The sequence below is a fragment of the Neodiprion fabricii genome, chromosome 2 (genome assembly GCF_021155785.1).
Source record: "Neodiprion fabricii isolate iyNeoFabr1 chromosome 2, iyNeoFabr1.1, whole genome shotgun sequence".
NCBI classification, from domain to species: Eukaryota; Metazoa; Arthropoda; class Insecta; order Hymenoptera; family Diprionidae; genus Neodiprion; species Neodiprion fabricii.
Genome location: NC_060240.1, coordinates 32,132,160 through 32,149,703, shown reverse-complemented (window position 1 = coordinate 32,149,703; position 17,544 = coordinate 32,132,160). Strand labels below are relative to the sequence as shown.

At 37.6% G+C, this 17,544-nt stretch overlaps 1 protein-coding gene across 5 annotated transcripts in view; it reads left to right on the top strand.

The window, feature by feature from the left end:
- The window catches only part of LOC124176558 (retinoic acid receptor RXR), a 54,843-nt gene that overhangs the window by 27,148 nt on the left and 10,151 nt on the right, over positions 1-17,544 (top strand). For all 5 annotated transcript variants that reach the window (XM_046558006.1, XM_046558001.1, XM_046558003.1 and 2 more), the window contains 2 exons: positions 13,780-13,909; positions 14,216-14,386. In XM_046558006.1, coding sequence (XP_046413962.1) covers positions 13,780-13,909; positions 14,216-14,386 — 301 coding nt within the window. The remainder of the gene's footprint in view (positions 1-13,779; positions 13,910-14,215; positions 14,387-17,544) is intronic.

Sequence of the window (17,544 nt, the reverse complement as noted above, 5' to 3'; positions counted from 1 at the left end):
GTTTAGCGCGCATTATGCACACTTTGAAAGCGATTCGCCCTGTCCGCTGTCGAAGCCACGTCGTTTTATATGCACGTATGTTACACATTGGCATACATGATACGCATGCGTCGATAAATTTCAAGCATACGTATACAAGGTTTGCGTTGTTTCTGCCTGCCTCTGTAGCTTCGCCGCGATACCGCTTCTGTGCATGAATAAAAAATACATTTCGATATTTCTGGTATTTGAACGAACGAGGATCGGATACTCGTTCAATTTCGGGCCGCTGTATGTATATAGACACGTGTTATGTACGTAATATATAATATATAATATATAGACACGCTAAGGTTTGAACCGTGAAACAAAGCGACGCAATTCGCGTTGAGTGAATTTTTCGTAACAACTTTTCAATGCCAATCTTAATTCCTTTGCTTTTTTTTCTCTCGGGGTTCTTTTTTCTCCTCTCTCCGCAGTCCGTGTATCTTTATATATATATATATATATGTGTGTGTGTGTGTGTCGTTTTTATTCGTTGTTTCTTTTTATTCGACATGTTGTTCAAGAGTCACCGCCGCACAATTGAATTACTTTATTTTATACAGATATACTTATACATATATGCATGCGGATTGAATTACTACCGCGGAAAAGAGAACGTATAAGAATCAGCGAATCGACGAATTGTCTTTTTTATCGTACCTACGAACGATTGCACGAATTTTATTAAATACCAGTCTAACGATGCGATGCGGAGTAATTTACTCTTGAAATATAACGATGCGGATAGCGCTGCGAATTAATTTAAAGGAATGAAAAATTTCAAGTACCAAATCATTTGATGGAGCAAATTTTTTTTTTGTTTTCTCGCTGTTTTTTCTATTCGGTCCTAACTTCTGCCCGCGATGAAAAGAATAATCTCGGTAGAATCATTCCTATAACGATGGTCAGATTGATCAATCTATTCGATTTTCTCCATCCAGGTTATCAGCCGCGCTTACACGAGCTTTAAAAATGGTCCATTCGATCGAGGATTATTCCGAGCTATTCTGCGTTGTACTCGAGAAAACTATAATATTATTGCACCTACAATATGTCAAATGGTATATTCATTTGTTCCACTTCCATGAAATCCATACGCTTACAACTCCGCACTAACTTCTGCACGAAGTATTTATAGCTACTGTGGTTTATTTGCGATACGCAAAAAAAAAAAAAAAAAAAAAAAACCAATCCGCGCACATTCGTTTCTTTCGTGGGAAACTATACGAAGCGAATCGGCAAAAAGTGCATTAGCTTGATACAATACGTACGAAAAAGTGACGAAAATATAATCTTTCGTGGTGGAACCGTAGATCGAAACTAGTTTTGCACCTTCGGCGCAATAAATGACGATAATATTTAAAGTAGGATTTTTTTATTTTTTTTTATACGGCACTTGAACGCTGGACGTTTGATGCAATTCTTGTAGAACATTATGTTCTTGATGATGTACTTGCATTTTCTACGTCTTATAAAAAATCGAAATCGCGGAGTGAGCTAGAAACGCGTTAATAATTCGAATCATTCTTTTCTTGTAAAAATTAAACTGAATGAAAATATGTGATTTGCGTCGTTATTATTATCATTGATTTCTACACTTGCAATAACCAAGTATATTTTATCCACAATACAGTATCGTTTATAATTATTCAATATTATGCGAGAATAAGTGCAAAGAATCTAATTTACGTGTCATATTCTTGTTCGTTTGAAAATTGACGAGTTTTAGTATCGAGCAAGAGAAAATCTTTGCCATACTTTAACTCGGAAACAAAAGAAGAACGCTGCTAATGGAAGTGCAAGGGTGGCCGCACGTACGTAGTTTCGTTGATGCAGTGCTCCAGAATATGGATCGGCTCGTCTTACCGGGGTTAAGTTCAAGGTCAGCCTGCTCCGTTAACCACCCCTTCCCTTTCACCCTTTCTCCCTGTCTGCCTGCTGCCTGACTGCACCCCTTTTGGGTGGGTTTTGCAGGTGCTAGACGTCAATAAAGCTGATATATACCCACGTACATAGAATATACGCATATCTCGGCATACGATACGTGTATTCTCCGTATTAAACGAGTGCGTAAGTAAAATGAGCTTGTACGCATCGCGTGTGCCTCTCCGCAAGATAAGTATCTATTTAAATTTTTCATCGTCGTCGTTATGAGTTATTACGTGACAATATGCGGGGACGTGTGGTAATGTTGAAATTAGGGGTGAAAAATATTAACGACCGTCGTCGTATGAATTATATTTATTATAATTATTATTCGTTGTACAAGTTGAAAATCATAATTAATTGACAGACTGCAAATATGTATTTTCAGTAGCGTAATTGGTAGTCGGGAATTATTTATTTATTACGAGATCGTTGTCTTGCAGGAATTAGAGGGTTTTCACGATTTTTTTCTTTCTTTTCCTGTAACTTAATTAAATTTTATCCCGCGGAAAACAAAACGAATCGGAATTCAAATTTTTCACGCAAATACGTGTATCTTGATTTATTTGTCCAGTAAAAAGAAAAAAAAAAAAAAAATAGAAAACAAAGTTCGTTAATTTACAATAAAAAGAATTCTGCGGGGATTGTTCGTTATTACAGGAATAAATGAATCAACCGTTGAACAAAATTTGCTGTATGAAAAGCTTTATTTGAACGAATCACACAGGCGAGCTGATTTTTTCCTGAAAAAACCACCGAAACCGACAATTTTTCATTGAATCAACCGAGACGCAAGTTTTCAATACGAAAAGATCGATTGAACCAACTCATTCGCACTACCTCGATAACTTCCATTCAAGTCTAAAACGAAAAAATAAACAATTTTATCCTGAATAAATTATCGCGATGTCATTAAAAATCCGACGACCTCTACCAAACTCCAACATTGATTGTTCGCAGCGATTGCTCAGGAATAAACTTCCAATAATGAAACTATGTACAAAAACTTGTAATCCAAGTTTTCTCGTCGTAGCACGAAAGTGAAAACCGATGAAAGAAAATAGGAATGAAATGAAATGAAATGAAAAGAAATGAAAAGAAAAGCAACACATTCAAACAAAAAGTAAAATAAAATAAGGCAGTATATGGCAGACCGCGACTTTTAATTAATATTGCAACGCAATTACGCAGACATTACCGAATGCGATCGTATGAGTGCCTGTTTCGGGGCGCGAAGGGGGGGGGGGGGGCGAAATTAGATGCAGTTGGGTGCAGTCCGCATTTCCCAGATGGCGTGACCCGCCTCCACTAATCTCACCCTTCACGTTGCCTAGGTGTACATGTATATATATATATATATGTATGCGTGTGCACGTATAGACGGCACATAACCGGTAATTTTGCTTAGAGCTTTGCCCCGTAGCGAACGAACCGGAGAATTTCCTACCTGCCGCAGCGAAAATATAACCTTGCCTTGCAATATTTCGGTGTTCCGAGAATTTGCACGATTATTATCTTTTTTACTTATTTATTTTTTTTTTATTTTTTTCTTATTTATTTATTTATTTTTTTTTTTTTTGTACCGTTCACGGTGGGTGGGGAAAGGAGAAAGGATATTAGGAGGAGCGGCCGCTGGCGTCGCTGCGGGCTTCTGCTTTTATTTCTCGCGTGTTTTGTGGTAAGCAAAACAATTTTTCAGGAATTTTTTCGCCAATAAATCTGAACCGGTGACCAGTTAGGCAATTTTTACTCTCTCATTTGTGTAACATATCACGGTATTTTATTTTCTTCATTCTTTCCTTTCTTTTTTCATTTCTATATCTATCTCATTTCTGTACTGCATGTGATCGAAAAACTAAATATTGTACTTATTCGATCGATAAAGAGACTCGCGTTAAAAAAATTTGACTTCATTTTTTGTATAATACGAAGAGGAGGAAAAAAACGAGTTTCAAGCTAGCGACGTTAACGTCAAAAAACGATCAAGAGAAAAATTACTGTTGTTTGCAACTGTGGTATAATTTTTAACGGATTGAATTTATACTATTTGAGTTTCTCAGTGCTGCAGTAACACGGTTTATTCACTTTCACACTGGGAGTGAAATTCTCGTGCTGCAAAATATAGTAACTAGTTTTCCTAAATATGCAACGTTGCAATAACGTTACGAACTTGAACCTCAGATGAAAAGAACTATAATTTTTCTTAGCGTCATTTCTTTCATATTTATATGTATATATAGCTGTCGGGTTGACTTGCTAATTTTTTTTTTGTATACTATTCTTTTTTTTTTTCTTCCCATCACTTTTAGCAGGGACTTTTAGCGCCATCTGCAGCGGGATGCAGCAGCGATCGAACGAAACGGGCGAGAGCGGCGATCCGTCATGGAACCGCTTCTCTAAATTTAGCGGTACCGAGTCAAACGCGTATATAAACCTTTGAATTGAGCAAACGTATGCACATTGCACCCTAACCAATTTAACACATTTCATATCGTATGAGTGAAAAGACACCCGACGCTGTATTCGTCTCCGAATGCGTTTGCCAATAAGTTGTGTAACGAATATAATATTACGTGCAGCAGAATAGCTGGCGCAGAAAAACTTGAAATTTTACCGCACACCGACTACTTGCTTTGTATAATCGTTCATTCTTCCATATTTCGTGAAATTTGTCGAAAGAATTAAGCACATCTACGTACAACAGACCTTTTCGACGAATTTTCAAACTCTCGCGGCTTCTTTGAGGGTAAAAAAAATTGACGTTAAATTTGGGAAATCATGGAACGAACGCGTGAAAATTGTCAGCAACTTTTTATCGAACCACTGCAGTCTCGGTCTACTGTTAGTGGAGGAAAGTTGAAAAAGTAGAAAAATGAGACCCTTAACTGGATTTATAAGGAGGGGGGGGGGGGGGCTGACGTCACTGTCTGACAACTTTTGGCATAACATTTACTAAGACTGCAAAAAACCAGTTTCCCTCCTGTATATCAACATCTCTCCCGTCTTTACTCGCGGTCTTCTTCTTCTTCTTCTTCTTCTTCTTCTTCTTCTTCTTCTTCTTCTTCTTCTTCTTCTTCTTCTTCTTCTTCTTCTTCTTCTTCTTCTTCTTCTTCTTCTTCTTCTTCTTCTTCTTCTTCTTCTTCTTCTTCTTCTTCTTCTTCTTCTTCTTCTTCTTCTTCTTCTTCTTCTTCTTCTTCTTCTTCTTCTTCTTCTTCTTCTTCTTCTTCTCCCTCGCGATGCATTTTTACAGTATATTTAAATATCACAACTATACGTATATGTATATATATATATGTGTGTGTGTGTGTGAATCTATACGTTACCATTTCGGGTCAATGCCGATGAAACGTGAGAGGATCAGATGCACAAACTGTACGCTTTGACAAAGCTGCCGTAGCCGAGGAATCTGACAGTTTGTAATATAAAATAAAGTAAGATATTTGCAAAAGATCGAGACGATTTAATTAGAATAAAAGAAATGAAAATTCTCTCCTTTTTAATACAATCTTTGTTTTCGTCGAAGTTCACAAGTTCCTCAAGAGTTAAACATTAATTGGGCGTTAAAAAAAAAAAAAAAAGAAAAGAAAAATGGCCAGTCTTTTACGTATCGCTGTATATAACGTACTGTAGAATTTAATTGAATAGTAAATCGAGAGGGACTCCGCTACGGTGATTCGAACGGGCGCGTAGGCACTCAATTACAGATAACCCGAATTCCATATTCGAAACTAGTTTCTGTCATTAAAATGTCGAAAGTTTTACGCAACAAAAGTTTAGTCGCCGCGCGTCGACTGCGTGGAAGGGGGGGCAAAAAGGCAGACAAAATTGCATGTACACCTATATTTATGACGTTTAGAGAAAAATAAGAAAACATGAGCACGGCATGTATGTACTAATACGTGTAATGTAATTCGACGATTGGTAAATTATGATGGAATTGAACTGAAACAGGAATTAAAATGAGAAGAAGAATCTGATTAATTGTAAGCTAAATGTTAAATACATTTAGAGAATTTATTATACGAATGATAGAAAGTTGATGAGTTCTCCTCGTGAAATATTAAAATGGGATCCGTCAATAAAGTAGAATTATCGCGATACGATCACTCGCCGAGAGAAGCTGAAAATAAAACAACGCTCACACCAGCCGTGTACGAAAGACCTTTAAACGTAGGCATCGAAAAAATCTGTTGACATTTAACCCTGCTGCTGCATTTTTATACAAAGATTATCATCGTCTTGTGTTATACATACGTACATAGAATTTTGTTTTAACTCGTTCTCATAAAAAATCTTTTTTTAAAAAACTTTTGAATTGTGTCATTATATTATATACCTTTAAGCACGCTACACTAGGATTTACTTACGTACGCAGATGCATGTCGGTGCACGTATGCATACGTGTGATGTAGAAAATACCAAAATATTCGTAGGCAGAATCCTTGAATTGCAACAATTTTTTATCCTTATCCTTGTGTATATATATATATATATATATATATATTGAAAAAACGACGATAAAGACGAATTTTTTCATGTCGTCTCGCTTCTTAAATAATTAATGTTTATAGGTGCCGGAGAGAATTTCGTTGTTGATTTTAAATTTATAATTATAACCGCGATTCCTATCATACACCTTGCGTAAAAATAAATGTCGATGTAAAGGTAGGCAAGTTTGCCATGCGGAGATATCGGACGGACGTTCGTGTTACATTCTCGAGATTTTATCGGATCTCTTGCGAAGGTTGCAGGGTTAGAAAAAAAAAACAACATCAAAATAATACCATATATGAGAACAAAAACTGTTGAAATTTTCGTTTGCGCAAGTAGGTATACCGACAAAAAATATCCATCCGCAAATCGTACACACCTATCGTATGATTTTTTACCGTTGTAAAATTTCTTGCAACATCATTCCGTGGCGATGATAATTTGTAATAGGAGAAAAATTATTCGGTTCACTTGTGTACCTACGTATAATGAATTCAAGAAGATTATCGAATAAATCGGTGAGTTTACAAAATTTCACATTTACAAATATCAATGTCAGAGTCGTCACCCTGTACGTGTACGTTTGAATTTTTTGGTACACACACACAAATATTAATGCATGTAAGAGCGATATAGGTATAAAGAATGTCAGCCAAAGGTTATCAGCATTCCTGTTTGACAAAAAGGAATAAAAGACGACAGATATAGCGAGAGGAAGAAAAAATCAAATAGACAAAAAGAACCGGATGAGTATATCATTTTCACATATTTTACGGTCGAAAAATATCGCTCGCGTAAAAAAGAGGAAATTAAATAATGAAAAAGCAAGTCGATGAATCTCGGATCGCGATATCTCACATCGACTATGCTATTCAACCTGTCTTTGTCAGAGGTTATTACGGTCGTTAGACCCGTTTTCTGGCGTCGCTGTCGTTTAGGGAAGAAACCAGTAATTTTCTTGTCCGCCTCTTTTCCTTCTCTTCGTCGTCTTCGCATTTCAATATTTTTCGTATTTTCTACAAATCTTTTTTTTCTTTTTTTTTTTTTGCTTTACTCTTCATAAGCCTTTTTACAATATTTTTTATAAAAATTTATTTTTTATAATATTTCTTCTCTCGCTTTTCTTTTTCATCTTTTTACGTATTACTTTATTATGTTGCTATTGTTCGTATAAAATTGCGACGAAGTATACGCAAGGTTCAATTGTTATACTGCGATAGAAACTCGCGAGGTTTTAACAGACATTTCTTTGCACATCAGTCGAAATCGTCGCCTACTTGTGATCAGATACACGGAGAAGAATTTAGGTCTCTTCTTAATTCGCGTTGAACATTTTACGACTCTGCAGTTAATATTCCGAGTATATTTTGTTTTTTTCTTAACGTTTCTCGTTTTTGTCCTCACCGTCTTTACTGAGGGGAAATTGATCAGTTGAAACACGAGGATAAGTTTAAACGGAATCGTCGTCGTTTTTGATTGCGGTTTTTTTTTTCTTCAAATTATTCTGCTTCGTACCATTGGAATCTTTTCGCTGAAAGTTTCGCGTACAAATTTTAACGAAACAAATCTTGTATGTAACGTGAATTTGTATCGTTAGAAAAAAAAAAAATTAACAACGGAAAATGACACGCTAAAGTACAGTAGAAATTTTCGATATCTTCGTTTTTTTTTTCTTCCTTATTACGACTAACAAGCCGTTCAACGAAACTCTTTCTCATCATATATATTTATCTATAATGTCTGCAAACTTCATCAACGCAGTGTATTTATTTTCCAATTTTCTCTCCGACGAATCCTGTACCCTTAGGTTTCAATTTACGTTCAATTATGCTCGGGGAACGCTGAAATAATAGAGGCAAAATTGACCAAATACCAACAATGCTTATAAGATACGCAAGCAAACGAGAGTGAAAGGAATGAAAAAAGCTCGAGAGCATCGGAAAGAAGAACTTTCCGCAACGTAATAACACGCATTTACTTGTATTTTATATTTTATCTCTTTGTAATCGTCTCCTCATTGTCCCCGTATCCCTTTAATTAAATACCCCGTAGTCCGTTGTGTGCTCTGTGTGCTGTTCACACACGCTGCTCCTTTTACCCACCAACACATAATACCGTGAAAAGAGACGAGGCGAGTTGAGACGAAATGCGGCGAGGCGCGCTCAAGGGGACAGAACGAGAGAGGGAAAAGTGAGAGAGAAGGAGAACAGCGAAAGGGGGGAGAAGTGGAGAAGAGTGCAGAACTCCACGCCGGTTGCAGACTACGATCATTGGTGTAGGTCACTAGCTCCCACGCGTTATTCCGGGGCGGCTGATTGTGAGCGGAAAAGGCGGCGGGGGCTACGAAAAAAAAGAGGGCGGGAGGCTCTGTTTGCTCGCTTGTCTGGTCAAGGTGCCCGCCAACGAGAAGGAGAAAGAAAGAAGGAGAGAGAGAGAGCGAATGAGAGAGAGAGAGAGAGAGAATGAGAGAGAGAGAGAGAATGAGAGAGAGAGAGAGAGAGAGAGAGAATGAGAGAGAGAGAGAGACGCACCCGAACGGCTTGGCCTTGTCAGCTCAAGTTGCACAGCCTGATGCCATTTCGGAAGGAGGGGGGGATGTCTTCGTCCTCATAATCGGGCTCTTTACACAGGTATAAGCGAAGAGATCGATAAGTAATGTATGAAATCTATGCTCTTTCCTACAAGTTTGATTATAATCCCCCCCCCCCCCATTTTAAACAATTCCTGGATTTTCGATTTCTTAATATTCTTCTCGTTTATTATAAAGATCCTGCAAAATTACTCGATTAATGTATTATATAATAAAATTTAGGTAGTGAAATTGTATTGATATAATTTATGTTATAGATATACGTACAGAAACGTGACTTGAATTTGGTATTGTAGGTATCGTATATCTACCTTTTTTTTCATGGACGTATACTTTTCATTGGTATATTTTTTTTTTTTTCACTTGAGTTTAGTTTTCTCTGGTTCCCCTGTCGTCGTCGTCGTAACAAGTTCATTTCGGTTTTATCAAGATTTTCACGGAGCACGTTATGCGTTATTGTATATACTTTCATAAACAGCGTTTCTGTGCAACTGTGATTTTGGTACGAGCTTATTGGATCGTATGAACGTTTTACAAAATTTCATTCGCGGCAGATGATGTAATATTTAAACAGAGAATGTTGAAAGTTGTTTTTTTTTAATTTGTTTTTCATTAAAAAGCTATCTTTTGCAAAAATTGAAATGTCGAGTTCTATGTACAATGTACGTGTTACGTACATATATAAATTATATTTACAATGACAACAATAAATTGGAACAGAAATACCGACGCTTCACTGCTTTCTGAACTCGATTGAACACGAGTTGGAGTAAAGAGGCAATTTTTATGAAACTTTTGCAGTTGAAGAATTTTTGCGATTCACGTGGTTTTCTTTCCATCTGGTCAACTGTATAAATCGCTACATCATACAAACTATATACACATGTGCATACATAGGTTACATGTAACATAAAATTACAGGTATCGCCGTGTTTGCACACGCGAAGGCGTACAGCGTAGATTACATATTTCAGTGAAAGTGGCAATTATTTTTTTTTATTCTTCTCTTTTTTTCCCCGCGATTTCACGACTTTAAATATCATCTCGACGTTCCGAAATACGTGGAAGCACAATCTATCAATATTCTTTAGACGGTGTCTAGGGTGAAAAGTACAAAACAAAACAAATCTGCCTACGAGTACGAACACGTAATAATTCGAGTTTGTCACTTCGTTGTAACGAATGAGTTTGCTTCGAATACTCGGTATAAAACTATCAAGCTGCTTATTTAAAGTGAAGGGCGGAGGTGTAGTTATTATTATTACTATTATCGTTGTTGATGTTATTATTATAACTGGGTTATAGTTAGGACAGCTGGCAGAGGTATGTTAATTAATGCAGCAGTGCAGTACCCCCGAGTCAGAGATGTTTAAACAGATGAAAAACGTCGAGGCTATATCTCAAATTACGTAAATACGTGCGTACGTATTTGCGGGCGATACCTGCGAGCTACGCGAAACGATAATCGTAAACGCTAGACGCTAGACGCTAGACGCAAACGCAAAGGCGATACAAAGGACCCGGTCAATCCCTCGAGTGAATTCGGTTGGAGGAGCGTCGCGGCGTCATCGCGTCGTATCTGTTTCTTAAAGCGCGTTGTCCGGGTCAGGGATGTCGAGGTCGCTCGTGGGCGATGCAAACAGACGCTCGGCAAGCCTCGGAGACGCCCCCGCCTCCCAATCCCCCCCCCCCCCCCCCCCCCCCACTCACCTTCCCCTTCCCTTTTCCCGCCCCTCTCCTAGCAGTGACACGGCGAGAGAGTCTTTCTTTCTGCGTTGCTTACGAAAAAGCAACGATCGTACGTACACTTGGGGACAATGACTATGAGACGGCTAATTGTTTACACTAGACAGTTACGTTGGCAACACAGAGAAACCTACAGCGCCACAGTCGGCCGAGCGCGAAACTAACTTAATCTCAATAAATGTAACATAACCCATGACCGTCGAATCTAACCTTAAAATACGTGTCAATCTAACAAGTCATTATCCCCGCGGTATTCTAAAGTTAGATTCGACGGTCATCGGTTATGTTACGTTTATTGAGATTGAGTTAGTTTCGCGCTCGGCCGACTGTGGCGCTGTAGATTTCTCCGTGTTGCCAACGTAACTGTCTAGTGTAAAAAATTAGCCGTATCAGATTTATTGTCCCCAAGTGTACATACTTTTTTATTAATATCCTCACGAGACGGTCGTAATTTGACTAGCCATTTATTAAATTCTTTCGTTATATTCGTCAGTTGACAATCTCCAAGGTCTCTTTGAACGTAAAGTGTAGGCAGGGAAATAGACAATACTGGAATTGTGTAAAATCGAAGCTTATATTATTTATAGGTATAGATATCGATGATGATGTTGAGAAATGTAGTAGTTTCGTTCGATTTCACGATGCACGATGGTGGCTCGTTTTATTCGGAAGGTTATTTACTGCAATGTCATTGAAATATTTCTTGTATTTTTTCCCTTTTTCGTCAAGTTCGCAATGGTTGAATAATATTTAGTTTCGCAACGTTGCACCGATGATTTTTATTATTATTCATCGATGAATGGCAATACATATCGATTTGTTACAGAGGGGAAGAGGAAAATCTTTGCTCCGCTGACTTTTGGGAAAATTATAGCCTTACGGATAAAAATACACATCGTAGAGTGGAAATCGAACGTATCTTATCCTACCTTTTTTTTTTTAACGATTTCGAGATTGAAACGAAACATCAATGCCTAACAATAAGCTTTTGTATATGGTTGCAGTATTTTTTTTACCTTTGTACTTCTCGACGTTTTCTTTGTAGGTTATGAATATTATTACCCGATAAATATTCAGCGTACGATTATCTCGTAATAAAATTATTGAAAAGTATCGCTTCTTATTATCTAAATTATTAAAAGTAAATATTCTTCTTGGTCAGACAACCTCTTCAATCTGTCAATCTTTTTTTTTCACCTTTTCTATTTTTTTCACGCCTTCATTTTCGCTGAAAGATTTTGACAAATTGCCGGTGGTTGAGTAAGATTTTCGAAAATATATTACACAATTTATGTATATTTACAGTGTAATTAGTCGAAATAATCAAAATTCACTCCCGTACTTTGTCCTTGGTAGCTCAGGTTTTGAGATTTTTTATTTACGAGTCAACATAATTTCTCTCTCTCTCTCTCTCTCTGTCTCTCTCTTTTATTCTATATATACCTATGTACTCGGCAGCCGTCAAGGGGATAACCAGCGAATTCCAAGTGCGCATCAGACGGACGCTGGATTAGGATTTACGAACGTGCACAATGATATTGAATTAGCTCCACGGTGCGCCTACACGTTTTATCATCCTGTGTCATTTTCGCAACCAATTTGTCCTCCAAACTCTCAGGCATACCGCGGTTTCTACATTGTAGTTGAGAAAATCGTCAAATTACTGTATAGAACAAACTAATCCCTTTTTCCTTTATTCTTACTTTCATCATATAAATTTTGGTACATTACTCTTGTCTGGAAGCGTGAGGGTATATTCAAGCATCTCGTGATAATGAGACGCCGTCTGGTCTTGAAAATATATAACGATGCTCAATAAAAGATGTATCGAATTATAATAATGGCCGTTTTTTTATTTACGTCTCGTTTTTCACTGTATTATCCTCAACTTTAATTTATAATTATATAAAAGTCTGTAACAGGTTCCACGGAGGTCATTACATATTTTACCTTGACATTGATACGATCTTTATGCTATTTTTAGCCGTTTTTCTAACAACAATATTTCCCGTTCATTTGGAAAAGTTTGGTCGATTTCAGTTATAATTAGTCACGAGATATTCCACCTCAATAAAAGAGGTAGATAAAGACTAAGAGATATTTTACATAAATAATGCAAATGAATACACCGAAAAAACTGCCGAAAGTTTTATGCCTAAACAATTAAGCTTTGATATTATATGTATACGAGGCGTGCGATACGTTAAATTATATGTGACGGCGAAAAGTGTTGAGATTTTATCTACCGCGCTGAGCATCGAGATATCCATGCGGATTGAATTTTTAATGATTACAAGGTCTTGGCAACGGTGACTTCCTGCAGCAATTATTTCCGCCGCTTGGTTGGTTACACACCGTGCGACTATTGCTGCAGGTTCGCGGGAATGCGTCATTAATTAATGTGCTCTTTGCAGATCTTAGATTCTATATTTATAATATTATATAGAGATATCGTGTAATAAAACGTTGCATAAGTTTAACGTTATATCTGTACGATTAAACATGTAATGAGTTGTTGTACGTACTTTGAGCCGTCCGCCGATCTCTTTAGATCCCCAAGCGTGTTTAGCTCGAGAGTTTGAGATTATAGTGTAAGCTGCGTACAGTGCATAAAAGCTATTCAACAGGTATAATATATAGGGAAATGCGAAGGTCTTGACATAGACAGCATGCGTGACAACTCCTTTACCATGCAGATCAAAGATTTTCTCACGTGAGCTTTGGGAGGGAGGAAGGGTGGTACCACTTATGCCTTGCGACACGATATAGATTTAACCAATTAAACTTCGTTGCCTGCTGGTTGGTAACGAAAGCTAATTAGTATGTCGTTCAATTAGCTCTTGCCGCATGTGATTCACTCTGACGATTGATAATAAAGTTTGAAATAAGTCGAGGGATTTATTATTTTACACATAATACATGATGTATGAATATTTATTCGATCACCCTCTAATCAACTTTCGAAACTGTAATAAGCAAATCGTATCTATTTATGATTTTAGGGCTGAGTTTGGATAACAGCAACCTGTCAATGTCCTCCGCAGGGCCGCAGAGTCCTCTGGAAATGAAGCCAGACGCTTCCAGCCTCTTGAATCCTGGCAGCTTTAGTCCCTCAGGACCCAGCAGTCCAGGGTAGGTGGAATTTTCTATATCTCGATACCTCTCATCTTCAGTTCTCGATCCTTCTTTACGGATATATTTACCGAGCTTTGAAAAATGTAATACCTAATCGACGTTTGTTTTTAAAGACAGAAATAAAGAGAAAGAGACAAAACACTTGAGTAATAAAACTATACGGTCTGATATCCAAAGTTTGATTCCCGACTGACAATGGCAATTGCGAAACAATCCAAGCACCAGATAATGTGCAGTCTCAATGCAATCGAGAGATGATCGTCGAACATTTAACGCGACACACGTTTCGCACTTCTTCTTCAGGTCATTCAGCATCGGAGGGCACAGCAGTTTGCTCAGCACGTCTCCCGGAGGTCAGAGCAAGTCAGGAGGTGCCGGATCACCGTATCCGCCCAATCATCCTCTCTCAGGAAGCAAACACCTCTGTTCTATATGCGGGGATCGCGCAAGTGGAAAACACTACGGAGTTTACAGGTGAGTTTCACACGCTCTATAACCACAGGCTCCTTCGCCTTGGCAGCAAGGCCATGTTCACACAGGCGAGATCGAACATTGTGCTGCCAACCAATCAAAAGACTTCCAGTGTTATGGGATGCAGAGTGGGATGAGATCCAGGTTTGTCGAAGGAGGAATAAACCAGGTACAAAAGATTCTTTTCGTGTACGTCGGGGGATTTTTTTTTCTCTCTTCTTTGTTTTCGTTTTTGTTGGTCTTGCGTTAATCGTAAAGTAGCAGATGGTTTTACTCTTCAATCAGAGGTCAATAAATCCGTGTACAGATTTAACGTCAATCACAACCTTGGGGCATCGATAATAATAGAAATGAAAAATGGACAAAGATTGCCGTCGACCTGTTGACGAGCTTGACTGATCAAGGAACAGAGTGGAAGAGAGGGTGAGGGAGAGAGAGGTCGAGGTCGTAATTGTAATGTTTACGTAACAACAGGATGTTGAACCTTTACCAGCAACGTAATGAAACAAGATCGCTGGCCCTGAGTAAAAACACGATCGAACAGACGGCTGGGACGTCAAAAAATCATCGAGTCACAGATAAGACGACGCTACGTTGAACGCGTCTTTAATTGCTAACGATTTGAAATGCTGTCGTTATTTATTGTGGTGCAGTTTATTATCTGGCGGCAAGATAATAATCGTGTGAAATATGTCGATTATACTCCGATCGCGAGTTTTTAACCCAACAATCTTTTGGTCGGGTGTTTTTTTTTTTTTTTCATCCTCTCCGTTAATCGATAAGAGAAAAGGGCGACGCATTGTCGATGAGTTACGATGAAAAACTGCACATGTATCCCGGCGAGTGCGGCGAAGAAAAATTTCAGCGTATGCGCACAAGAGATCTACTCAGGCAAGATTTACAAGTTGTTGTTTTTTTTCCATCAGGTTAAACCAGTTCGTAACAAAGTACGAGTGTTTGCTGAACAGCGTATCTACTGTATGCATCTTATACCGGACGATAAATTTCCTTCAAGTGTGTTTATGACATCTTAATATTGATTGGTTGTTGCATTTTTCACTATTTTTATTTATCGGAAAAACTCTGAAATTATCATACCGCGGTATTCTCCGATGCTCATTAAGCTAGTGCTCGTAATGATGATATTTCGTAAGAATTTTCTTGCACGTAGTGTATTATCTTTCAACATTTGTACCAATCTCGTTAATGCGTTTAGAGTGATTCTATATGTGTGAGTTATGGGTGAAAAATTTACTGTAAGAAACAACAAATTTATATTCAGATAGTTCTATAAAGTTGAGTACAGTCCATATTTTTGCTTTGATACGTTCCGGTTGTTGCCTGCTTGATGATAAAAATAATAATAATAATAATAATGAAAGAAATATTGATTGGATTTCATTATAAACGTACCATGAAAGCGAGTTCTTCCTTCTCTCTCCATATATTATTGTTACTGAAAATAAAGATTACCTAGTGATAAGAACATTTCTGTTTGCGACTGCATAGCAACAGGGTGTAATCGAATATCTGGTGTGGAAAAGTGGTGGAAAAAGTTATAAATAAAACATTATCATTACATGCAATTAACTCGCCCTGAGGCAACGACGTTTGTTTCTTGTTTCTCGTTTCTCGTTTCTTCCAATCTTCTTTAAACTTGTCTTATAGCTATATGCGTGTCAATCAACAGGTAATGGCGAACCCTTAAGGCCTTCGATAAGACTGAGGATCGATTTTTTATGTTCTAAAAATTCACTAAAGCCGGTTATTCAATCTGTACAAGCGTTAAAAATTCACAATGCTAGAGTTTACACTTGACCTCTCCGTTCAACTTAATCAGACTGAAGTTTGTAACGTTATTGGAATGGTGCATCTTTGGACTTGAAATTTAGTAAACTATTAATACAGCATCAACAAAATCAGATTTTGTAAATTCAACGTCTTCAGGTACATTCTACAAAGGTGCTAAATAGTTGTTTTTCTTTCAACAGATTAACGTTATTAACTGCAGCGTCGTTAAAATTAACCAGTTTAATCAAGCTTCTAACTTATTATTCCTGCGGGTGAACCTTATATCTATGTTGTTCGTTCGAATGTTAAAATGGAAAGGGAATTGGCGTTGCATCAGAAGTATGGACATTAACACACGCAACACAAAGATGCAATACATTCCGCACACTTGCATTTAACGCGCGTGCAAGCAACTATGCAACCTTGGACTTGCTCATTGTGTGTATAGGTGTAACACACGCACTGCTGACCACCCAGCCATACTTCCTTCTGCGAAGGGTCTTCAGGCAGCATGATCTTCGTCGTCGAACGATAACTAATTAAGTAACGATGAAAATTAGTAGAAAAACTCTGCTCCCTTGTGTATAATATACACATATATACATGTACATAGTGAATTACGGAAACCAGGTAATTAATTGGCGGGCGTGGGATTAATTTTCATTCGCCACTTCGCAATAGGTTGCATAATTAACAATGACAATACTTCGTCCCCGCCTTTAATCGTTACCCTGAATCTATGAATAAAATTGACATCAGGTTCGCTTCGAGCTGCTGACTTTTATGTCGTCTTGGGCATATAACTTGACTGCATATTGCTCTCTTACGTGTTGCCTTGAATTTTCCTTGGTAATTGCTCAAGTTTACGGCCGTACTTCTTCCCAGTTGTAGTTTGAACTTTTTGCCAGGCTGTTACAGACAATTACTGCATAGTATGTCATGCATTTTATGAATTCTCTAATCATTTTTACCCTGCCATTACTAGTGATCCTTACTTATTCTAGGCCCTTCGGCCGTGCCTTTCAATTTTATGTTCCGCTTGTCTCGAAAATGCGTTGGCTGTTAAAACAGTGTGCAAACGGTCAAAGAGACGGCAGTATAATTATAATATACCGTTATCGTTTAGTTATTAATCGGTTATATATTTGTAAGAATGATTGTATGGTATAAACTGTTAACTTACTTTTGCTTCACTTATTAACATCGTATTCTCCGTTTGCTTGTAATTGCTGTATGTGAGTTTTATTTATATATAAAAAAGAAAGACTAAAAAAAAAAAACTCTCCGTTCATGACGAATAAATAATAATAATCAGCAGCCTGTTGCAGATATCGTTACACGCGAGGAACTATAGACCTTCCATCATTTTC